Source organism: Pocillopora damicornis, chromosome 11, assembly GCF_964200805.1.
Source record: "Pocillopora damicornis chromosome 11, jaPocDami1.2, whole genome shotgun sequence".
NCBI lineage: Eukaryota > Metazoa > Cnidaria > Anthozoa > Scleractinia > Pocilloporidae > Pocillopora > Pocillopora damicornis.
Window position 1 is genome coordinate 12,201,148 of NC_142680.1, and position 25,523 is coordinate 12,226,670.

At 36.9% G+C, this 25,523-nt stretch overlaps 4 protein-coding genes, 1 long non-coding RNA gene and 1 pseudogene across 7 annotated transcripts; 3 read left to right on the forward strand and 3 right to left on the reverse strand.

Moving 5' to 3' along the window:
• Positions 1–1,076: 1,076 nt before the first annotated feature.
• Positions 1,077–4,241, reverse strand: LOC113677138 (dynein light chain Tctex-type 5). The gene has a single exon (XM_089187866.1). The coding sequence runs from the start codon at positions 3,920–3,922 to the stop codon at positions 3,230–3,232; it is 693 nt and encodes a 230-aa protein (XP_089043992.1). The 5' UTR covers positions 3,923–4,241; the 3' UTR covers positions 1,077–3,229.
• Positions 1,100–2,339, forward strand: LOC113677142 (dynein light chain Tctex-type 5 pseudogene; annotated as a pseudogene). The gene has a single exon (XR_016181196.1). The product of XR_016181196.1 is annotated as a dynein light chain Tctex-type 5 pseudogene (transcript).
• Positions 4,242–6,628: 2,387 nt separating the features above from the next.
• On the forward strand, positions 6,629–9,748 carry LOC149037568 (uncharacterized). The gene is made up of 2 exons (XR_016181197.1): positions 6,629–6,882; positions 7,813–9,748. It is a non-coding gene; the product is annotated as an uncharacterized LOC149037568 (long non-coding RNA).
• Positions 9,749–10,503: 755 nt separating this feature from the next.
• LOC113677129 (ELAV-like protein 1-B) lies at positions 10,504–12,528 on the reverse strand. The gene has a single exon (XM_027193886.2). The coding sequence runs from the start codon at positions 12,435–12,437 to the stop codon at positions 11,424–11,426; it is 1,014 nt and encodes a 337-aa protein (XP_027049687.1). The 5' UTR covers positions 12,438–12,528; the 3' UTR covers positions 10,504–11,423.
• Positions 12,529–13,257: 729 nt separating this feature from the next.
• On the reverse strand, positions 13,258–20,804 carry LOC113677132 (S-methyl-5'-thioadenosine phosphorylase). 2 transcript variants are annotated; one of them, XM_089187863.1, is made up of 8 exons: positions 20,653–20,804; positions 19,580–19,726; positions 18,774–18,860; positions 17,552–17,610; positions 16,852–17,122; positions 15,872–16,111; positions 14,649–14,771; positions 13,258–14,339 (listed from the first exon to the last, which is right to left on the reverse strand). In XM_089187863.1, exons 2-8 carry the CDS (start codon positions 19,592–19,594, stop codon positions 14,301–14,303), a joined length of 834 nt encoding a protein of 277 aa, XP_089043989.1. In that variant the 5' UTR covers positions 19,595–19,726; positions 20,653–20,804; the 3' UTR covers positions 13,258–14,300. The 2 variants fall into 2 exon arrangements, with proteins under 2 accessions (XP_089043989.1, XP_027049689.2); XM_027193888.2 differs by lacking the exon at positions 20,653–20,804 and having other exon boundaries at positions 19,580–19,744.
• LOC113677127 (N-sulfoglucosamine sulfohydrolase) lies at positions 19,706–24,002 on the forward strand. Its single transcript, XM_027193884.2, has 4 exons — positions 19,706–20,001; positions 20,771–20,922; positions 21,684–21,870; positions 22,609–24,002. The coding sequence occupies exons 1-4, from the start codon at positions 19,734–19,736 to the stop codon at positions 23,562–23,564; spliced, it is 1,563 nt and encodes a 520-aa protein (XP_027049685.2). The 5' UTR covers positions 19,706–19,733; the 3' UTR covers positions 23,565–24,002.
• The last annotated feature ends 1,521 nt before the right edge of the window (positions 24,003–25,523 follow it).

Below are 25,523 nucleotides of genomic sequence, written 5' to 3' on the forward strand. Positions count from 1 at the left end.
TTGCTTCTGTCCATTTGTTTATTTATGACATAAAATTATTGGAAGCTTAATCATTTTAAATTAAATTGCCGTTAAGTCTTGAAACTGCAGTAGCCTTGATAGGTGGGGAGGTTGATATTACTAGTTGGAGGGTTTATGTAGGTTTTTATTTATAACAGGGAAATTGCGAGAATTTTGTCAGTTTGTAACCATTTGATTCAGTTATTGTCGGGTGAAATAAAGTTTTTTTAAAAAAAAGCCTGGTTCAAATTTACAAGTAACTAGATAAATAGAGGAAACATCTCATGAATTATTGAAAAACTGGAACTCGTGAGACGTGTACGAGTTGTTTACTGTCATGACGCAGAAGAGTTAAACTCTAAACTAGAGAAAAGTAAACTTGATGGGAAGAAGGGGATTCGACCCTTAGTGCGCCTCAAACGACTCAGTTACTCCGTCTCCAAATTCATTTTCATATTCTCCTTCCTAGCCCGGCCAATTTTGTTCTCGGTACGTTAGATGTTCGTTAAATTAATTTGGTTGAACGAAGGCACGCCTGCTCTTGTGTATGTTAAATTCATTGTAATACAGTAACAAGCTCGGTTCAGTTTATGTCAATACCTCACGTGTTAGCATTTCATTGGCTGACGAATGACAGCCTTGTTTTGAAACAAAAACCCACCTGCTCAGCCGGAGCTATTTTGTGACCGGTATTGCCCTGTCTACGAGTTCCAAAACAGAGAAAGAATTTGCATAACACACCGCAAAACGAAAGGAAACTAATCTAAGTTTTAAACAGCTTGCAGTGCTCCCTTTGTCTAGACTAAACTAATCGGTAGAAGCAAAATCCCGAGGTTGCAATCGGTGGACAATTTGCAATTACATCTGTTGACCTATTAGCATGTATTTACGTAGTTTTTGTTCACAGATTCGCCGCAAGCTACTCGTCTCATTATTAAACCCCATGTAAATTTAATATCACTAGACATCGCTATAACAACGTTGCGTCTCCCAGAAACATTCATGTTTGGTTTACGTGGCTATTAGCAGTGTTTTCTCCGGGAAGTTGTTATTAACACGTCGAAAGTTGCATGTTCGTCTGTCGTTTAAAGAAGCGGACATGAGTGGTGAAGTTGCGGCACATTCAAGAAACTCCTCACTTGGGGGAGGGCCATCAATGATAGGAATGATAAGGGCCAGGAAACTCGCCGTAAAAATTAAAAAGCGAGCCCAGTTTTTAGTAGCTGATAGAACACGAAGGGAAAACGCGGGAAGGACAGCTGTCATTCACTGGGATTTCCCAAGAAATTTCCGCCGTGATGAGCCGACAACGAGACTAAACGTTCCAAGTGGCAGATCCCCACCGTCTTCGCGTTCTCCCAGTGTATCGTCACGTTATGGTTACACACACCCAAGTCAAACGCCAAAAAACAGTTACCGACTAGAACCGGTTAGCCGTTTCTCCGAGCCAAAAGTCAAAGAAGTTATCGAAGACGTGTTAGATCAAAATCTTCACGGCCAAACCTATGAGGCAGTATTTTGTAAGGAAATGACCAAAAAACTGTCTGATACAATAAAACAACGAGTCAAGATCCTAGGATTTTCACGGTACAAGTTTATTTGTATTGTACACATGGGACAGGTTCATAACCAAGGAATGCGAATCGGCAGTCGATGTCTTTGGGATCAGAAATTTGACAATGTCGCTGAGGGATACTTTAGGAATGGCGACCTATTTGCAGTTGCTACGGTTTTCGGTGTGTACTGTGAGTAACTCGTAACTTATTATACTGAAGTTTGGAAGCGCCCGGGTGCAAACTAAAAATATTTCATTGTTATTCCTCATCGCTCTCGTCTAAACATACTTCTGAAAACAACTTTTCTATCTGAGTCTGGCAGGTATCTTATTATAAAAGCATCGATAGAGGGCGAGATTCGAAATTCGTGTTCTGAATGCAAATTTGCAAGCGAGTCGATTTGAATACAATACTTGGAAACAATAACGAATATTCAAACAACAATAACTTACAAACAGTTATTATGCCATTGAAACAATGACTTAAAATACCTCCTCGAGATTTTAGCTTTCCTGTTGTGGACGAAGAAAAAGAAGTTTGTTATCAGCTGGTTTAATCCGTCACGATCAGAAATAGTTCTTAGCAGGCTGACGAATTGAAATTTATGAATAGTATCAACTTCGTCGGACAGACGAGAGGCTTGCAAAATAAACGCGCAAGTTTACTCACTGACACCATAGTTAGCTGTTAATAGATTGTCTCTGAAAAGCTAGTTCACGCATACAGATTTTCATATCATGTATAGTAAATAAAAGCGTCATGTTTGAGTCTCCTACACATTTTATTTAAATAGTTATGAGTATTTTCTTGGTAAACGTAGTTTAAAATTCTACCATTTATGTCATTTCACTCTTAAACACAGCTTTGGCTCGCTCTCAAATAATTTATTTACTTTTTTAAAATTTTTTCATTTCATTATTTTTTTTAATCGTGTTTCAATTCTATTGTTGGCTTTGACATCCTCTCTTTTCTCCCTTTAAATTATCATAGGGCTGGATTCCATTTATTATGTATGTGAAAAATGGTGAATTGTTTTAAAACAGCACGCAAACAAAGCGACCAAAGCACTAGTTCAAGACATCCCTTTTGGGTTAAAAAAAAACAGCAAAGCTACTCAAAAATGAAAAGAATCATTAAGAATTTGTGATTGAATTTAGTAGATTATTCCAATTAATTTAAACCCCACGTGTTAGCACAAGATGATGTTGTCGAATCGTAACTCGATCGACTTCATGTAGCTGACATAATAAGTACCCGATAGGTTGTTCCGTTTAGCTCTCTGGGACAAATTTACCGCTGAATTTCATTTCAATTTCTACATTTTATCATGATAAAACAATCTAATATAACGCAGGCCCTAATTGGCTAATTTCAGGGAACCATTCCCCGTACTTGTGAAACAGATCTGAAGAAGTTTGTGCCCGGCAAACAAAATGAGTCAAACACAACTTCTAAAATCGCATCTAAAATAGCAAAGTTTGCCATAGATTGGAAGGCATTAACTTGAATCTTTAGACAAGACAAGGAGACGATTTAGCGCACTGATGATAGCTTTTTAACTGAAAAAACCAAAATAAACACCAATCATTTTTAAACTCATTCACAAGGAATGATGAAGTTTTCAGGTAATTGGCATTTAAGGTTAAACGCTACTGAACCAGTTCAAGATGAATTCATTCCACAAAAACAGCGAATACTGAAGCTTCCGCGAAAAGATGATCATTTCTAAAAGTGTCTCGGGCAAAGTTATCAAAATGGGCATTCCACAAGCATCTACTGATGATATGAATACCTTGGCCTAACTGCTGACCAATCCATATCACACATACAAACTTATATCTCTCCAAAGGCTCCTCGGCTTTTATCTTCCTTTTAATTTCCTCGCTAATCTCCACTGACCATCTCTTGCTGTCATCAGCAGTGTACATCTTACTTTTTAAATGTTCTTCCAACACATTGTGAATGATAACACGAGCCTTTCCACTCAAGAACAAGTCATCAGGTTCCATTTTGTATGTGTTTTCCCTCAATAATCTCTCTCCGTAAAAGGCCGACATGATGTCGTCAACAGAATTAGCTGGAGCTGGAGCAGTGGTTGCAAATTTTACCGATTGCGTTTCTGACTGATTGTGAACCAAGACAGAATTGACTCGAGTAGGTTTTCGTGTCTGTGGGAAAGCTCGGTTTGCCAGTAAAACAGTGCGCGCTACTGAAGCAAATTTACCCTTAGCTCTATCTTGTTCACTGGTTTCCTTCAGTTCGTTGCTAGGTTCCGTGAATGTTCTTTCGTCCGAAGTCAAAAAGAAAGTGGCCTTTTTCCGAGGATTCTTCGTTGTCAAAGAGTTCTTTTTTACATTCTCCATCATGACAGAAATGAAGGGTGGATCAACCAGTTCATTGTGTATTCTGGGCCAAGTTTGATGTTCGAATATCAACTACCTGTTTGTTGGATTTGTACTCTGTAAACTATTCTTAAGAAAAAGATTCTTTGGGAATTTAAGTGGCTTCAATTAGATCCTAAGAGAGCTGTATAGAAAAGAAGTTGAATGTGCGACGCATATGTTTTAAAAAGCCTGAAAGCTAAACACAAAACAACAAACAAGTTATGTGCACTGGTGTTATTTACCAACAGAATAGAGATTAGAATTGATTGATGTGTTCCATACATGAAAGACACCGAACACTTGTGAATAACGCGTAATAGGTCGTTTTTTGCAGAACTACACCAGTTGAATTGGGATCTGAGATAAACAGAAATGTTGCTGTTTAAAAACAAGACAACATTCAAAGGTCATCGGAAGGTCTGAGGTTCGATTCCTCATGTGGACTCAGAATTTTTTCTTTGTCCCACGCTCGTGACAAGAGGAAAAAACATCTTTCTTAATTCTTCACCGAGCTCAAAACTTACCATCTCTACTATTTCTATCTAAAGACAATAATTCCTATCATACCCTATAAAGTTACCTACATTCATCGGTGTATGGTGATCTCTAAAAAAAACGTCATCGTGCTCTCAAACCTCCATGACTCTTTTACCTAGTGCAACACTGAGGAACAATTTCTACCCCTGGTTAATCTGCAAAAACGCAGAACAAATGCACGACAGTTTATATTAAGTGAGTGATCTTCGCAGTAATGAACACTACTTAAGCAGTAGTTAAAATAAATCCTTAAAAAACCAATTCATGCCTGTACGTCAGTAGATATTGGTGAGCCTTCCTTCACACCTCTCTAAAACATGTCGTAAGACTTTGGGCCACAGCCTGCAGAAAAGGAGTATTTTTTTTTTTTGCGTTTTTCATGCGAATGGAGGCTTGGCGCTCGCCTCTGTCCGGTAGAAAAACTCATCGAAAAACTGCATATTCTGCAGTTACTTTGGCCAAGAATTCCTGACAAGTTGTATAGGCTACGAACGCGATAGAGGACTCAGTTCTCCCAGCCCTCGAGTGTTTAGGTGACACTGCAAACACTGTGTTTTTTCCAACACACCTGCCATTTGATGAGAGCACACGTGGTATCTAAATGTTACTTTATAACGCTGAAAAAAACACCTTTAGCCTCCGAAACCCTAATTTCCTTTCTCGTCTCCACCTTTTTCTCTTCCTATTGGTACAACATCGGTGGAAACAGTATATCATTGAGACAGATGGCCTGAGGAAAGATCAACTCCTTCGTCGATCGGTCTGTAATGACCTCTAAGGATTCCGTCAGCAAGCCACAAACTTCTTGCTTATTCGAAAGTATGCTTTAGCGGAAAACAGGCTGTGAGTATTTGTTTGATACACATTGAGATTTTCAATAAACTTTTCGCCAAACATCGAGTCCCTGAGCGTATTGTGATGACAAAAAAGAACTTAAAATCAAACTCCAGATATCTTTTCTGTGCAAAGTTTGTTACATCAAGGTCCATTATCGCGACAACTCCCCCCCCCCCCTCCACTCCATGGTCAACTGTGGATTTAACATTCAATCAGGACATTCAACCGAACAAAATTACGAGAGTGGGACAGTAGAGGGCGGTTCAAAAATCTGGCAATGAATTTAAATCTGGTTCTGATATGCAACCTGATAAAAAGAAATTTAAACTAATCAGAAAACTTGAGACATTTTGTGGTTTACTAAATGGAAGGTTCTTTTCAAATACTGTATTTTATTTACGATTATTGTACATTAACAGAACCTGCTTCATCGTATTCATTTCCTGTTCCTTAATCAACACTCCTTTCTGTTCACGTCACTGACTGGTGATTTACCCACTCACCAGTAATTTGCATTTTCCTTTAAAAATTCTCTGTAAACAAGAAAAACTATCCAACATATTTTAAAACTTTCCTTGAATTTTATGACTTGAAAGATTTATTCTGTTTTCTTTTTATTTCATTTTATTTAATTCTTGACATATTTTAACTTGCTATATACAAGAGAGCGTAAAGCGACCAGAATGAAGACGTCAACTGACTCTTGCTTGTTAAGGGATAAATTTACATTTCTTTCTTGTTAACTTTTAGATTTCCGACAAAAGGAAATGATATGCTGATATGCTTGACTGTGTTCATGTACAAGAAAATTTTGCATTGAAGAAATAACGCTTCAGAGTTAGGTAAAAAAAGCGATAATTTATTTCTAAATTTCTCTGTTTTCATTAAAAATGAACACGTCAGTGGGTTTTGGAAGTCACTTCAACTTGTACACTATTATACACATTATTGGTTATTAAGATGTTTCCGTCTATCAGTAGTGTGCGCGACTCAAAAACTCGAACCATCGAACCGAATCAGCAACGATCACATATCATAAATTCTAGTTCCTAGCTCTGTCTTCGATGTAGGCTCCGAGAGACTAAAAGTTTCGTGTGGCATAAGTAGCAAACACTGTTCCAACTGCAAACAGTGATTCATTTCTGAACCACGCAGATGCAAAACTGTCATATTCAGGTTTCCATACCTTATGTGAAGCTTTTTCTATCCCGGTATCGTTTGCCTGACCAATCAAAACAACCACGTTAAAATAGGCAAATTGGTGTTGAATGGTTCGAAGTTTTTGCTTAATAATCTGACTCAAAGCATCACATCGTGCGTCGCTATCCCATGCTGTGTAACAAACACCTTGTAAGTTCGTTCTGAGGACTTCTTCAATCGTGTCTTGTATCTGTAGATCTTGAAGTTTGCAAGCTGGTTGAAGAATGAGTAATTCGGTTTTTCGTAGATCGTCTAGCGGATAAAGCAAGGGAGATAGCCGAGAAACGTCGGAGTTTTCAAAAGTGCGCTTTCTCATCATTTCTGTGGTTGTTATTCGGATTGAGTGTTCTTCGAAGTCACCAATGGAGGTAAATTCGGTTGTCAGTAGAATGAAAGCTTCCCGTCCTAATGAATACAGCTTAATTAGCTTCAAAACAGTGACGGAAACTGCTTCTAGTGGCCAACACTGGCGTCCGCGATGATAAAAGGACAAAAAAGTGATAGCCTTTTTTTAGGGCCCAAAGCAAATGTTCTCCCTCGAAAGCCAAATAACAATAATGTTTGATTGCAAGCGAGCTCGCTGATAATTAACCAGGCTTTCAGCTCTTAGAGCCTTGATGAAGTAATTATGCCAAAACCTATTGGCTTAAACTCCATTTTCTCTTTAATCAATAACCTTGGTGTTTATCAAATGAATCTCCTTTGAATGTAAAAATTTGGAACAAACCGTTGAAATAAGGACAAAACTAGTGTGGAAAATCATAAAAAGGGTTGAAAATCATAAATGGGGTAAGTAAGATTAATGGCAACAGATTTAAAGATAGGACTCCGCTTTCGCAAATCCACTCATCAGCGACAGCAAAAAATAATCTTTCCCCGGTAAATGAAACTGTGAATAGGCTTTGTTTGCCTCGGAAGCCCTCATTAACCGTTCTCTTTCACATTTCTAAACCAATTCATCATGACAAAATAGAGCTTAATGACGAGAGAATTAAGTTGACTGGGCTTTGTCTTGCCGAAGGCCGTAATTACGTCAGGTTAATAGATAAGTCCCTCGGCAAACGTGCAACATTGTGAATGTTTTAGGAAATTAATTCCTTAGGCAAACATGTTGGCAATTACAGCGATTGTATGTTTATGTTTTCACATGTAGGAGAATAGAAGTTAATTAAAGGTGCTATGTGCCTTCGCTTTGGGGTGACTGTCAATCGGGGAAAATATACTCATCAGCCACTACACAAGAAAAACTCCGCCGTTAGATGATACAGAAATTTCCAAACATTATTCTCTTTTTTTAGATGACCGGAATTTCTTCAAACTGTTTGGGGTAGCAATGAGGAGGGTCAACGAGCTCAAAGCGCGGTGCGGTTGTTCCAGTCACAGTAGAACAGAGCTTCCGACATTTTGCCAACAATGTTTTTAATCAGGTCGACGCATTAATTAAGGCCGTTGGCAAGTAACTGTACCACTTCTTAAAGCATTTGATCGTTAAAGTAGAAAATTACAACAAATGCTTTTTACCGTCTAACAAAGGAGGGGTCAATTTATATGACGCCTGCTCAAATTAACAGGACGATCTAACACAATCGGTCAAGAAACATGGTCCTGAGATTAAAAGATGCCGGGAAATATTCTTTTTTCTTTCGTTAAAATAAATTTTTAAAAAACCGGACAAATCTCGTAAAGGAGATAACTCAACCACGACGATTGTTATATTCTTGGGGATGAAATTGCTGATCTGTCTTATTCCGAAGCTCGTGGGGAATTTTAGTGTCATTTTAACTCATTTACTTTTTGTGTCCATTTGGTTTTTTCATTCTTATATTTTTCTATCGAGCCCTGATATTGATCTCATTTTTAATGAGTGGCAATGGAGGCTAATCAACATTGCTAAAATGATAATTAAACAAGCAAACATTCGGAAGCAAAATCAAATTATTTTCTACCTTTTACTGGTTTGTAGAATTTGTCTCCGAAACATATATTTCCGAGGCTAAACTGGAAAACATTGATCTCCTTGCTCCCGCAGCAATGATTTATCATGAATTCTGGCCTAGTTCAGCCAAGATCTAAACGTGAGATGTTCTTCAAAATCAGGTGCAAACCTGATTCAAAGATGGAGCCTAATACCCCACGTAGTTGGCAAAGAGATTGTCAATGGCTTGAAATACGCTCAAAAGAAACAAACTATTGAAATGATCGACGAACCCTGGTCAATATTGCAGTTTACGAAACTAACAATTTAGCGGCTAGTTTAGGGTAACTTGACGTTTCAAAGTACAAATAAAATAAATTGGTTTGAAAATAAGAATTTGCAACGATTAGAGGTGAACAGCTCAACAGGAAGTATTATAAATATTATATGGACACCGTCAGTGCAAGGTTTAATGCCAATCTTGAGTGGGAGGTCAAGTTGTCACTGTTTTGCCAATGCACTAGATTTCTGATTTTGGTTTGTTCTACGTGCGTTTGTTAGGAGCGTGACAAGCACAGGCTTTTAAAGATGGTTAAAAATGAAATAATTTATCCCCTACGAACTATGTCCCAGCTCCCAATTATCTTCCAAAGCTGAGCCGAGGGAGGTCTAAGTACAAGACCAGTTAATTACATAAAGATGATGAGAAAAATTGGGGAGAAATTTCAATTCTTTGACTTCATAACCCACATCAAACCAACCAATGAAGTTCCAGTGGTGTTTTTGAAAGTTTCCTCTGAGCAACAATAAATCACCTCACTCTTATTTTTAAACTATAGTGCATTGTGATGATAGCCAACACCAGAATGATTAGAGTACATGACTGACTGCCATTCTTAGGTTGAAAACCATTAATTTAGAACAAGTTTTGTTTGTAAGAATCACAGCTGTTATTATCAGTAAGTGCACATATCTCTATCAAAATCCAATGCTTCAATAAGGTAATACTTTAAAATAATAGTCTGAGTACAATCAGTTTTGGTTGCTGCTTAGGTAGGCAGGTTTTTGTACATAGAAGCTGTAGTGCTATCAGCTACAAGCTGGCCTGAAACTCAGACTGCAAGAATGAGACACTGGTCATGTAGTATTAATTCATAGACAGTAGTAAAAGTTTCTCTCCATTTTGACAGCATAATGATACACAGAAAATGGTACAAAAAAAGATTCTGGAAAACAACCCATGTCAAAATCATGGCTACATCCAGAACTGTCTCTTCTTTATTGCTAATATTGTCAAAGCAGAATAAAGGATATAACTATAGTCCCAAGCTTCAAACATATCTCATTTGGTGACTTAAATACCTCTTTCTCTTCCAAAAACAAAAATAGTGGCTCCTGGGTTACAATACAACATCACAACCACTCTAACAAGAGACACAAATGGATAGAGCTGTTGAGGCAAATGGAAGGTGGATGGAAAAGACTCCCAACCCCTTTAGATGCTAAGGAGAGACAGATATACCTTCACCAATATCCTGCATGTGGCAAAAAATGACAGACACAGAAATGTGATCAAGAGCCAATGACTAAATCACATTGATCATATCTATCATTTTCTCAACACTATAATGACAAAGATGCTGTTTGTGAAATCGAAGCAGGCACACCAACAGGACTCCTGGATACGCATCTGTTGCTGAATGACTCCATTGAACAAGAAGACCGAGTGAGAGCTGGTTTTGAGGTAATGATGGAACAATTCAACAATGCCACTCCTGCAACAAAATTACTTATCGGAGGAACATACTGAAACTATATTGAACAAAAAAATAGTTCACTTTACACCCAAGCATTTGTCTTCTCCATACTGTTCCCTATGCATTTCCTGAGGTGCCACTGACAAGGAGAATTTGTTTTGCAATCAAGAGCTTCTAAATAGTTAGTGATCATTTCCTTTGTTCTTGTGACCTTAAAGTCTGATTCACACTAGCTCATCAAGAAGATTGTGCTTCGTGAAATTCATCAATCATAATGAGGAATATCCTCAACGTGCTAAAAAATACAGGAATTTGAATTTTTTAACATTTGTAACTTTTTTTAATGATAAGGGATAATTTATTGGTCAACAGGGTTTCATGTCATTGAATGTTCATTCTGAGTGGGACATTAGATTTGTAACTACCAATTACACTGGGGGGGAGGGGGGAGAAGGCTCTCTCATATAGAGCTGACGGGTGAGATTGTTAATAAGAGTAGTTAGAGGTTATCTGTATTTACAAATGGTAGATGATAACTGTTGTCTTAAAATATGATTTCTGAATAAACAAACCCTCAAATAAACTCCAAGTTAGAAACCTTAAGGGCCAGTTATTTACATGAGGTATAATCCAAACCACTGTTTTACACAAGTTGGGGGCCTTGCATATTCTCTATGAGAAGGTTGTTTTCTTTGAAAAATGTCCTTCCACTTATAACTTTGAGCCCTCTCAACACTGTTCACAAAAATGAATGTGCAGACAAAAGATTCAGCTTTATACATGATAGTTTAAAATGCAGTTTTGTTAAACAACAGCTAAACTTTGTTTAAATTACTGGCCCTAAAAGTTTAATATATGCTGCCATATTTCATCAATAAAAAAATAAGTTTTAAGAGGCCCATCAACTGCCAGCTAGCATGACAGGGCTGATCATAAAAAATTGTGAAAATAGCCCTCTTATGTATGCATATGCATCCTGTTGGTTTTAGTGTGGGCTGATTTTCACTGCTAAAGCCCAGTCCCATCTGGCAATTGAAGCACATACAGGTGCTCAGGCACTTGTAAAAAAAGGCCATGATAGTGCTTATGCACTGGTGAGGACTGTGCTTTCAAGGCACCAAATCACCGAGCTAGCTCTCCATATTTTAACTCTGGATACCAATATCTACAACAATAACACAAATACATGCTCTGCTCGTATTCACGTTCACATTAATTGCTCATGGTGTAAAAGAGTTCAAGGTTTGCATTTTTTAAAAGACACTTGAAGATGTGTATTATGTTGTTGAACGAAGTATCCATTTAAGTTCGTAACTGCTCGTAAGGCCTCATCGTACCTTATCATATTGACAAAGGCATATCCGGTGCCCTTCTTGACAGACACCGAAAAAATGGCTCCGTGTGGGGAAAAAAGTTTGTAGAGCAACAATTCATTGGCGATGTCCTCCTCTGAAGTCGGCAAACCATATACGAATATGCAGTGACAATTGTTTTTAGAATTTTGATGTGCAGGACTCTGATGATTTTGATTGTTCGTTTGATTTGTGAAATAGTTTGAAGAATTACGAACGGCTCCTAGTGGAGAGAACCGATTGTTTGTCGTCCCATGATGAATGGGACCGACTCCTCCGAGATTCAGTTCTGGTCTTAAAACTTCGTTCGCAGGTAACATTGAGACAGACTGTAACTGGGCTGAAGAAATACCTTTGGGAGGGTTTGCAAACTTCACAGCAAGGGTAGAGCCAGGTGCCACGGTGACACCATTCAGTGCATCAATGGCTGCCTGGGCTTCTGCCCTTTTGTCATAGCGAATAAATCCTACACCACGACTTTCACCGCTTTCTAACAACAAAATTTTCGAAGAAATGATTGTTCCATAAACAGCAAACCACGTTTTTAGGTCGCTCTCACCGATAGCTTTAGGTAATCCACTGATGTACAAGTTCGCATTTTTAATCTCCTCTGAAGATGGCCGGGCATAACTTACTCTTATTTTCTTGTTGTCAAGTTGATGTCCGTCAAACATTTCTATGGCTCTCGCCGCTTCAGCCTCAGTGTTGTAGTTCACAAAAGCATAGCCAAGGCTAACTCCGTTAGTCTTGTCCCTCATGAGTTTACAACCTATAATCTTTCCACAAGTAATGAACATGTTCTGCAAATAAGCTTCCGTTATATGAGGTGGGATATAGTTCACGATTACATTTTTCTTTTCTTTCGCGTCGACGACTCCGTTTGTAGGGATTTCCGTCATTTTAAAGAGAAGAAATGCCAAGTACCTGAACGTAGATCTTCGAACATTCACAGTTCTCAACCATACATTCGACTCTCCGCGCACATGCTTGTACCCGGTCCTAACCGGTCGATATAACAGGTATGCAAAGCGTGCAAGAGGGCTAGTCAAAATTCTGTGATAATGCGCAGATCTATTCGAAGCTACAACACTCCCACCTCCCCTCCTTCTGTAACCCCCTAGGAAGTCGAACTTTAGAGGATTGGTTCTTAATGAAATATTTGCGACGCAATAAATGAAGAAATCCTTATTACAAGACAAGAAGGAATAATTAAATAACTAAAGGAAGGTGATCAATATGCTGCTGCTCTCACAGCTGTAGCCTCGGTGTTGTAGTTCACAAAAGCATAGCCAAGGTTAACTCAATTAGTCTTGTCCCTCTTGAGTTTACAATCCCTAATCTTTCTGCAAGTACTGAACACATTTTGCAGAAAAACTTCCCCTATATGAGTTGGGATATGGCTCTTGATTATAATTTTCTTCTCCTTTCCGATGGCGACTACGTTCAAAGGGTTGTCCGTCATTTTTGGGAGGAAAAACACCAACGACCTACCACCAAATATCCCAGAAGATTCAGTGGCCTGTTGGTTATCTGTTGGCCAAGAGACCTCTTTTGCTTTGCTTCTTTCACATTTCCTCTCATTTTCATGTAAATGTATGCATAATTTGCAAAAGATGAAAGAAACAGTTCTCTAGACTATCATCACACAACCTGTGTAGCTAAAGAGGTACCTGACTCTCTGTCCCAACCACCCGATAGAGCAGGCATGTAACACGTGAATTTACTTTTTTTTTCTTTTTTATTGGTATTTTCTGTTTTAAAGTAGGTTTATTTTAGTTATACTGATGTTTCACCTTTGACAACTTAAGGTCCCATTTTCTTTATTTTTTTCTTAATGGCAATCATGATCAATTTGGGGCTTTGTTTGCACATCATAGCTACTCATGGTTATCAATGATTACCCACTCCATTGTTGTTTCTCTTTAGTGTGAAATATTACAAAAGCAGATAGCATTATAAGGGCAGACATCATTGTATTTTGATTACAGCATACTTGGATTATGTTTTTATTGTTTAATATGTTGTTTGTTTTGTTTGTTTGTTTAGTTGTCATTTCTTTTTTTTCCTTAGGTCTTCCCTAACTAGCCCTTCAGCTACTTAAAGACCCCTCCTCCAAGTTCACAATAGTTTCAATCCCTTATTTTCTCACACTCACCCTCTCACTCCCCCCCCCCCCAACTCAGCTGATAAATGATGAAAAGCTCCCTTTTCCTGTTAAAAGCTTCACAGAATAGCACCAGTTGGTTTTCAAGCCTTTTTTGGTTTATTATCTCAATTTGGCAGTGAAGACATTTAACCATTTCCAAAAGTGGATATTAATTAAATTATTATGTACCAGTTATTAGGTGTGCCTAAAAAGAACAACAAAGGAATAAATTATTACCTATAAATGATTGACTCTTCATCACAAATGAAAGCAATAAGGACTAGAATCTCATTTAGTGTTAGGAATCTTGCACATTTTCTTTGACATTATCAGTTATTTTATGCAACAACCTTGTGGCTGATGAGTCCTTCAGCCTTTCTAGATCTGACTTTACAATGGTTGAATGACAACACCAGTAAAACAACATATTTATTATTCTAGTTGTAAACTTAGACATAAATATACATGCCATACTTTCCAAACATTCCATACACTTCTACTTCATATTTTCTTAAAGAAGCCCATGTAAAAGAGTTTCTTTTTCCCTTATTTCCCAATGTCAACTTGAAAAATCCTCAAGATCCAACATTGTTTTTGCTACATCCTTTTGGGAAGATCAGGTTCCATGTTGCATAGTGTTGCTTGTGGTTGCAGCCTTCAAGACAAAATCAAACACAAAAACAAATGTATGAGCTAGAATTTTAAATTTTTGAAAGCTAAATTTGGAGTCTCAGTGTAAAATTGAGTGTACTGGAAATGTATGAATTGTTTTTTCTACAAATCACTTGCCACCTAAGGTTTACCCTTAAGCCTTTGTGTTTCTCCTGCACTAAAAAAAAGAGAACCAGGCATAAGAAAAACAAGAGCTTGTGGGGTAAAGCTTTTCCCTCTCAAACCTTTTAAGAATAAGCTTAAGTCCATTCTCATTGAAAATATTAATTGCAGAATGTAAGATTTAAAGTACCTGTCGTTGTTCAATGATGTCATCCCATTCTTTTGCAGCAATGCGAGGAATTACTGCTAACAGAAGCTTTTTGACATTTTCCACATTGGATTTAAAGATCGCCATTACTGATTCCACACTTACCTAAAACATCAGTCATGATCAAGAAAATGTTAATACATTCAATAATATTTGACTTCAAAGAAATATGGTTGAGTGCATCAGCATGTGTATGGCAATGCCCAACACCCTTTGACCCTATTAGGTTCCAAGATCCAACTAGTATTTCTCCCTACTGACTGCCATACAGTTCCTAGGAAATTAGACATGACTTTTAGTGTTTCATCAACACAGCATCCTCTAGCTGATAATCTTATCTCTTCTCACAACCTGTTTGCAAGAAAAAATATTGGAATTGCAAGGAACAGTTGCATTTTAACCACTTCTGGGGGTTAAAGGGCTAACGCTGTCAACACTGAGCCACAATGAAACTCATGTGACTATGTGGGCTCAAAAATGTCTCATGTCCCGACTAACTTTCAATAGTATCACTCACTGGTAGCCTGATCATCTTACTTCTCAGGGGAAATGAGGGCAAGTGACCTAAAAATTACTCTGAGAATTTGTTTAGCCCCCAGGATTTGCACCAAGGTTACCTGTATACAATCTTTGTCAGTGAAGACAAGCCAAAGGTTAGCTAAGAGAAAAATTGCGGCTGTCAGCCTGACTTCTAATGCTTTCTCTGTGCCAAATTGAAATTTTTAACAGTTAAAGCTTATCCATTTCAAAGCAAGGAGCAATGACAGGGTAGGAATTAAATAATTACAGGGTAACTAACCCAACTACAGGGTAATAACTCCTCCAATTATTACTTTGTTATCACCTTATTGATATCAATAAGTAAAACAGAGTGATGAATTTTGAAAAGCATATATTTCAAGGATTGCCCCTTTATTGAAGTAAGTTTGATTGCCACTTGTCCCCTTTCCACAATAAAAACCTCAAACAATTTAACAAGCTTTCCTGACAGTTTTTGGAGGAGAAGTGAGGCTGTAAGAGAAAAGCCTCTTGTCCAAGAACCCAATTCAAGGACCCAGGTGGTCTTAATCCAGAGTCCAGGGTGCATTATTCAGTCCAAGAATGTATTATTCACACACTCCTAGATTGCACATTAGCCACTCTGAGTTAGTATCGAATTCAGAGAAGAATTACCTGCATTAGTTACACATGGACAGAATACTTACTGGTTCATGATCATCTCTCCAACAGTCATAGTCAGTAACCATAGCAATAGCAGCATAGCAAAGACCAGCTTCATTAGCCAGGACTACTTCTGGAACAGCTGTCATATTAATGATGTCTCCTCCCCACATTTGAAACATTTTGCTTTCAGCTTTAGATGAGAAGCGAGGACCTTCAACAACAACATTGGTTCCTGAGCTGTGATGACTTACATTCAATTCTTTGGCAACTTCACCAAGAATCTGAAAAGCATGTTCGAGGTACATTAATTGAACTGGAAAAGGAAAGATAAAACAGGATACAAACTGTTCAAAGTCTAATTTACTTTTAATAATTAAACTCTCTCTTCAGCATTTACTAATCAAATATGAGTATGACTGTAAGGTGTTCTACTTATGAGTGGTCACAAGACATGTCAAAAAAAACCCAACAAAATAACAAACAAAAAAGAACTTGTTTTGACTGCATTGCAGAGGCAGAGATAATCACTTATTATATTGGTATATCAACAGAAGAAATAAAAAAATATGTCCATGAAATAACAAGAAAAAAAAACTGACATGGACCCACCATCTAATTAAAATAAAAACCTGCACCAAATCTCTGAGATAAATACATATGAATGAAATTATGTACTAGAGTATTACTTTTAAAAATATTCTGGTTATTTCTGGAATTCAAAATTTGGATCAGTTCTTTTCTGAAAAAGTGGCCACAAACTTTACAAAATATTGAAAATCATCCTTACTAAAATTCTCTTTGACACCAATTGAGAACCCAAAGTTATGGAAAGAATATGACTCTTAATCTCTTTAAATTTACTCTTGAAGACAGTGAAGAAGATAGAATCCTTGATGAGAATGTTTTGAGTCCATGCAATATAAAAATGCAGTTTGAGAGCAACATGTTTCATAGTTATATTTGTGACATGGGCAGACATCATTCAGCTCCATCACTCAAAAAAGATAAACATAACACAAACCTCTCTAACATGACGACAATAAGGTTCATGCATGGGCATGTGACAGATTCCAGATGGGCTTCCTTCTTTACCATCATAAAATGTAGAAACTCTTTTAGTGGTCCGATCAATGAACTGATCTGGAAACACCAGATCTCCAGGTTTATATTCCTCTCTTAAAGATCCACATGCTGTAGTGACAACAACATGAGTGCAGCCCTCCTCCTTCAGAGCCCAAATGTTTGCCCGATAGTTGATATTTGTTGGCATGACAGTGTGTTTCTTACCATGCCTGCCACACAAAGTTGAGAGACAAGCCAAACAAATCAATAAGGAACCAGTCTTAACAGGTTGATTATTACAATAGGCCCACACCATTACAGAAAGTTAAAGCTTAAAAACAGAAGTCAGGCTTTGAATTGGAAAGAAAGATGAAGAACAAGACAAAATTGAACCTAACAGGATACTTGCACATTGCTAATGTGTACTAAATTATGAAACACAAAAGTAACAAAAAATAAATGATTTTCAAAAGTCCTAATATGCACCTTATGATTAAAGTAAGATGAAATTGTGTTTTTTGTGTGTGTGTCATAATAACATAGTGGTCAGATTCTAAGTATTTAAAATAACTAATAATGATAATGATGGGAATGTCCCTGTGGATAATGGTGATAATGTCATAGCTATAGCAATTCATTTTAATAAATGATGTACTTACCTTGCTAACAAAACACACTCCACTCCAGATATTTTACCAACAACTAAGGCATCTGAGGGCTTAAAATATTTTAACATAATATATCAATGATCAAGACCACAGGATCTGTTACATAGAACACTGTTATTTGCTAAAACCACTATAACTGGACCATGAAACTTTGGACAAAATAATAGGCTGGTTTCTAGATATTTTCAGGATTTCACACTGATGAGATTACATCATAGATAAAATGTCATATCATGAAGTGCTCCTATTAACAAGACTCCACTGAACATAACTAAATCATGTCCAAGTAAAATAAAACCAAGATGAATATAACAAATACAACATTACAGTTGCTGTGATGTCCTCTGATTTTTCCAACTAAACCCTTTGACCCCTACGAGTGATTAGCAACTAATTTCTCCTTACAATATCACCCCTGAATCACATATTAAGGTCTTTGTCAGCACCTTAGGAAATGTATATGAGAGAACAATAAGGAGATTACGGATAATGATGTTAGAGTGTAAAGCCGATTAATAAAGTGCAGATGTTATGAAGAACATAAACCAAACAAAACTTGGGGCTGGACAGAAAAAATTACAATTGAAGGATATATCAGGCTGGTTTAGATGGGTTTTACTGTCTGTAATAAGCTGTTGAGACAATATGACCCTACAAGTATAGTCAGGAAAATGACAACTACAAGAACTGGAGACTAGCAGAATAGCACACATCTTCAAGCTGGCATTATGTGCAGAGCAAAACAAGAGGTAAAAATCTCACTCAAATTATTAAGTTGAATTTTCTCCAGAGGACTTGGCTGATCCAAAAGAATATGTCTTCATTATAAGAAAATTGAAAATGGAAGAAGAAGGCTACATCTGAATTTGCCACATTAGGTAATTCATAACTCTGTTCTACCAGTGCTTTTTATCCCAGACATAAATTACACATTCCTTTCTCAATTTTGCACCATGTAAGGAAGATACTTTCTCAAAATACCTACATCATACAACATGATGCATTTCTACAATTATTTATCAAGAGAGCCATAATGCAAAGACCCCCATTCACTATAGTGGAATTTTACTTCTTGATTTTTGTGTGATTGAGTAAGCTTTATTTTCCAACAATATTTGCCACCTACTTGATCATTAAAAATATCTCACTCTAAGCCTTCATATTGTGTTGCTCAATAAATCATACTGGAACACATTACACATCACAGACTTACCTCTCCAAATGGTGTTGAAACTTGTTTTTCTTTTCCTTCTTTTAAAATATCAGGATCACTCAGGCCAGTGCCACCTATGATTCCAATCTATATGATCAAAAAATAAAAAAGTTTTACAAAATAAAGAAATACCTATTTCCTTTCTAAACTGGTCAGATTAGATTCATCAGACTTCATACTCTATTACACCTCCATTAGACATCCAAACAGGGTCAGATAAATTATACAGGCATAATTTAGGGCAGAATACTATAGTCAGAGCATTGTGCATAATACCACTATTCAAAAATTCCCTAATGTTACAGACAGTTCAACAGAAGATGAATTCTGTAGCCTGAGTAATTGTAAAGAGTGAGCCTGCTTTTCTTACATGCACTTCAGGAATTTATTCCCATAAAATATTGTGTTCTTAATGAACTTTGGTAAGCCTTTTATCATTAGCAAGTTTTACCTGTTGGATGTAGGATTGAGGGGGGTGGGGGAGGGGAAATTGAGGTTGAGGGGCTCTTAAAAGCTAATATTTCTTTGGAATTTAATTGAGCATAATGAAAACTTTTGAGCTTAATTCATCTGATCTACATCCAACCTTAAATAATTTTTTTAATTTTACAAATTTATGGAAAGAAGCGCTAAGTTGTTCGTGTGGGCTGATTATTAACAAGACAATCTTGAAAAGTGTAAAATGTTCATGTTACAACGGCTAACTAACGGGAACTCTTTGTACGATGGATTTTTAAATTTCGAATTGATCAATGCTCATAAACCAGAATGTAATATAAATCTTAACAAAAGACATCATTCTTTACCTTTATCTTTCCCATGCTGGTTTCACTCTCACGTCGGAAATACGTTCCGCATGGAACGCTTTGGGCGCCACGCAACGCAGAACCACAAGGCGTTACTTGCGAACTAGTTGCAAGGAATCTGGAACCAACATCTCGTGACAAACAACACTGCAAAATGGCAGACATTGGAATATTATTACGCCCACCTCACGCAGCTATTTGTCTAGTGTTATTAGCCTGGATTCCCAGGATAGCGAATTCAAATGAACGAAAGAATGTCCTGGTAATTATTGGAGACGATGCAGGCTTCGAAACGCAGGTGTACGACAACACGGTCTGCAAAACTCCAAATTTAAACGCTTTGGGGAAGCGCAGTGTAATTTTTAGAAAAGCTTTCACTTCAGTCAGTAGCTGCTCTCCAAGCAGGTCAGCTATTCTAACAGGTAAATTTTAAAAATTTCTAATGATCAAGTCTGATGAGTTTTGTTTGTTTTTAGATTACAAAATTTCACGTAATAATATATATATATGGGAAAATTATCTATAATACATACATATTTATACTTCCACTCCACATAATTTGCATATTATTTAACCTAATAAGCTTCACATTTGTTGAAAATGAATCAAATGCCATGGCCTTCAAGCATAATGTGGCGATAGCAGGAGATGGACAAGGGTCAAAAAGAAGGGTGGGGGGGGGGGAACACTAACTGCATCAAAAAACATAAATTTAAAAACAATGCAAGGTAACACTGAAGTATACCTTAAAACCATAATCAAAATGTGAAAGATGCTGTCATTAAGGCTACAGATTAACAATATGACCTTTATGATGGATTAACCACACACTGATATTTTAACATTTAATACTTAAAAGTAAGTAATCATTTGTGGCAAATGTTTTGTAATAACTGACTCGAGGGAACCCAGGAAATATTGAGGGAGTGAAAGGGTTATCTACTGCCTGCTTACCTTGAATTTATGAAAATGGATGGAGCTGTGTGTTGGACTTTATGTGTAAACAGCTTAAGAATAATCACGAAAATTTGTAATGAGTAATTTACTAGTACAATGGGATTTCACTTACTTACATGCACAAAAATATACTTTACAACAACTTTGATAACAGATGCTTCATAATTTCATTGGCACCTCAGTGAGCTTTATATTTGAACTATCAAACAACTTTTGATGATGTTTTGGTTGAAGGTCTTCCTCAGCATCAGAATGGTATGTATGGTCTTCACCATGATGTTCATCACTTTAATTCATTTGATGCAGTCAGAAGTTTACCATTGCTCCTGCAAAAGGCAAATGTGAGAACTGGAATTATTGGAAAGAAGCATGTTGGACCTGAAACAGTAAGTTACTGGTAAAAAAAGGGAAAACCTAGGATTTCAGATGGCATATAGTATATTTTCCTGCTTGAGGAGGTAAAAAGACATCCTAAAAAAATAACTCATACCGTACTAGAAAGCCTCCCTTTGATTGATAGGTGTGTGTTTAGGTGAGAGTATTTATACATTGTTGTGATGTGTTAGATTCAAGCACTTTTCAAAGATATCTGAAATAAGTGAAGATGGTAAATTTTACTCTTGATGATTAAAGTGAAAGATGATGCTATTCAGTAAATGTCACACATGTATACTGGAAGAAAAAGAAATACCAATCAGTAGATTGTAGGTTTGATTTAAGTTGGGAGCTCTCTGAGTTCTTTTTTCTCACAATGAGCTTGTATCATTTACTGAATAACTTCATCTTTCATATATCTAAATTATTATGTAGAAATAGTAGAAAACATATCTAGAGTTTATGTAGCCTCAATTAAACATGAAGGAGGTCAGAAGAATTCTTGAAAGTTATGTAACTGTGTTTGGGTTTGCATAACTGTTTTGAATTCTTGGAACTCCTCTTGACTTAATTTGCAATAATGTAATAATATAAGTTTCGTAACCTTGGTAACTCCTCTATTGCTAAAATCTTTGGTAAGGCTAGTGCTCCAGTTTTCTTTCAAGGCATTTTTGTGAACATTGCATATGTGTTAAATCAAACTTACAGCAAAATATAGTGCCTTTTCTTTTTGATAAATATTAGTTTCTTTATTTCTTTCCTCTCTCTATAGGTGTATCCATTTGAATTTGCATACACAGAAAACCATCACTCTATACTTCAAGTTGGCCGCAACATCACCTACATTAAAGAACTGACACAGAAGTTTTTCCAAGGATCTCTGAATGACTCACGCCCATTCTTTTTATACATTGGCTTTCATGACCCCCATCGATGTGGACACACCAATCCTGAATATGGTGAGCTTAAATGAATAGCTACTAAGTTATTATAACTAATGGCTCAATGTAACCTTTTAACTCTTCAGTTGTGGAGTGTGCACACTGACCTCTCAGAAAAGAAAATACACGACAGTTGTTTATTACTTCAGTATGAAAATGAAATTTGAACTCATTTGGACAACTGCCTCTTGATTTGCTTGAAAAAAAGAAAGTTTACAGAAAATGAGGTCATATAGTTAATATAAGTTTCTTTAGTTGGTGATAATTTTCTTTATTCTTGTGACCTTAATATCTGATTCGGGGCTGATATTCTAAGGAGAAATTAGATGTAGGTCACTCTTAGGGGTCAAAAGGTTAATTTGGAGCTCACCCTATGCTTAGGGTTGTCCGTATTATGTTCTTTTTTTTTTTCTAACACTTTTATGCTAATTCTTTATTCTCAGAAAATGTCACTATGATACTTAAATAACATCACTATCATGCTCTATAATAATTGCTGATAACATAAAAATAAATGAAATAATTTATATGAATAGATCACAATAGAGGGTTTATAAGCATGGATAACAGGCATAAATGCTTGATTCTTTTGCCTCACTATTATGCTCAAAATCATACCAGCATACCCTACCTATGACTACTCTATCTCAGTCTATATCTCATAGAAAAAACCCTTATGTTGTGTTTTTGTGTTCATTGTAGATACTTATTTGCTAATATCTATTAATTGGATGATTATTTTCATAATGTGAACAGGAAGCTTTTGTGAGAAGTTTGGAAATGGTGAAACAGGCATGGGGCTTATTCCTGACTGGAAGCCAATACACTACTCCCCTGAGGATGTGATTGTGCCATATTTTGTACAAGACACACCAGCAGCAAGACAGGACATTGCTAACCAGTACACAACAATCAGTCGCCTTGATCAGGGCATAGGGCTTATCTTGGAGGAACTTCGGCAGGCAGGCTTTGAAGACAACACCTTAGTCATATACAGCTCTGACAATGGCATACCATTCCCAACTGGTCGAACAAACCTGTTTGATCCAGGCATGGCAGAGCCCTACCTTGTATCATCACCTTACACCCCTGAACGCTGGGGCCAGGAGAGTGATGCTATGGTTAGTCTACTTGATATAGTTCCTACAGTCCTGGATTGGTTTGGACTTGATTATCCCACATACAAGCTTCTGGGACCCAATCCAGTACAGTTAACAGGGAAGTCAGTGTTGCCTGTATTAAAAGAGGAACCACAATCTGGTTGGGATACAGTCTTTGCCAGCCACAACTTACATGAAGTGACAATGTATTATCCAATGAGAGTTATTCGAAACACAACCTTCAAACTGATACATAACCTCAACTATAAGATGCCATTTCCTATTGATCAAGACTTTTTTGTCTCACCAACTTATCAAGATCTTCTGAATCGCACAGAGGAGGGTAAGCCAACTAGATGGTTTCGCACACTTGATCAGTATTATTATCGACCTCAGTGGGAACTATATGATCTCAAAAATGACCCAGAGGAGCTGACAAACCTGTATGGTAAACCTGCCTATCAGGATGTCATCATGGAATTACATGGCAAGTTGAATGCTTGGCAAAATAAAACAGATGACCCATGGATTTGTGCACCAAGAGGTGTTCTAGAAAACAGGGGAAGATATCCTATAACAGGTGTGTGTTTGTCAATGGACAATGGCACATGATTTAAAATCAAATCTGAAAATGTTTTTATGGTAACTTTTATAGAATGATTTTTTTTTAAATTTTTGAAAAAATTCTCATCACAGCATATTTCATAAAGAAGGTAAAGAGATTGAAGTTGAATTTTTTTCTTTGTAGCAAAGGAACAATAATTAATTCATATTGTACAGGATAACTTTTGTATTGAAAGTTATTACCAAGTAGAATACAGCTTACTGGTACTAAAAATGGTCGTGATGCTTGGGAGAAAGTACCACAGTACTGATTTTTGTTCAGTCTAAATTTTCTTATGAATCATTGCATTCCTGTATCTAAATTGTGGGGCAGAAACATCTATCTTTGGCATTTGGTGGCAAGTAGGAATTTTAAATCAAGGTCTGCAAGATTTGAACCTGAATACTGAATAAACAGGTACTAGAAATGTACCAAGAGTCAAGGCACAGTTGTTGTGGAATGTTTCTCCAATGATTAGACCTCATATGAGAAGGTGAGAATATGAGATAGAGAATCATAATTATAAGGGGTGTTTTGTCTCCTCTGTCAGTTTGGGAACACTGAAAATCATTTTGACCAGAGTGCATATGATAGCTTCAGTCATCACCATAAGAAAATGATTGAACTCATTCCTATGATTGTCTTAGATTTTCAATGTTGTAATGAGTATGCAAAATCTGGCATGGAATAATTGCATCCAAATAGGCATATGCTCCTTCATTGCAATCTCACCAATGGATGTCTCAGTTTCAGTCATTTGTAACTGTTGACCCTCCAAGATGCCCACAACCAGTCAAGGAGCTTTCCTAAGCCTGACTCATTCCCACAAGATCTTAACATTCATCTGATTAATATTATGATAGTTATCGGGCTTGTGGGAATTAATCTATGATCCAAAGATTTGACACCCATCCTTCCTTTCAACCCAATGCCATTTCCTTGCAAGTTTTTTGAAATATTGTTTTTAGTTCAAGAGGCCTTGGTGCAAACACATCTGTAATGTGGACAGACACTTTCTACCTGTTTGGACAAAGCTATTAAAATATTGGGGTTCGTATTTCATTTTGGGTGTATGGAACCCTTAGTAGTAATTTCCTTTGACAGAGATCATTACAAAATCCACCAAGTATGGTATGGACCTGAGAAATTACAAAAAAGCTCACATGACACGAGGGATCTGTAGTTACAATTTAGATTCCCCCACCCCAGCATTCCAATCCTTGGTAATACTCTACATGAAACCATGGTGAGATTGGATTTTACTCAACCTCACTGGGTTGGGCAGGATCCTGGTATACAAGTGTGATGGGCAGTATTTCGTTTTGGTATGATGACATTGGAAATTTGTCCCCTCCCTCCCTTCTTACCAATGTCAATTCCATTTGTCAAGTGCCTAGTCTTAAATTGGCAGTAGAGTTTAAACAGTTGTTGATGGAGTGAGGGGAATTTTGTGTTAATATTGTAGACAATCATCTTGTATGTAGAATTTATTGCAAAATGTCTCACTGGAACTTTTAATAATGGTTTCACTTAGAAATTACCCTGTATGTCCCTCAGTACAGGCCCCATGTACAATACATATGTGTTTTTCAGTGCTTTGAGTGCAATCACATCCTTATGTATAGACAGAAAGAAATCCTATGAATCTTAATCAACAATAATATCAAACAGAATTTTGACTAAACCTCTTCATAAACCTTTACCCTTCCAGAATATACTGGCACTGGTAAACTGATTATGATTTACAAAAAAGACTTCAAAATTCACCCACAAACGATAAGTATATAGGACAAATAGTCTCCTTTTCTTTTGGCTCAAAGGATGAGAAAACAAAGGTTCTTGCAGCCATTATTTCTTGAATTTTACTGTAGTGAGAAATTGAATTCATACTAAATAACAGTAAAAGGGACACTTATGAATTTCAAACCTTAAAAGAAGCTTTAGATTTTTATTTTTTAATTAATTAA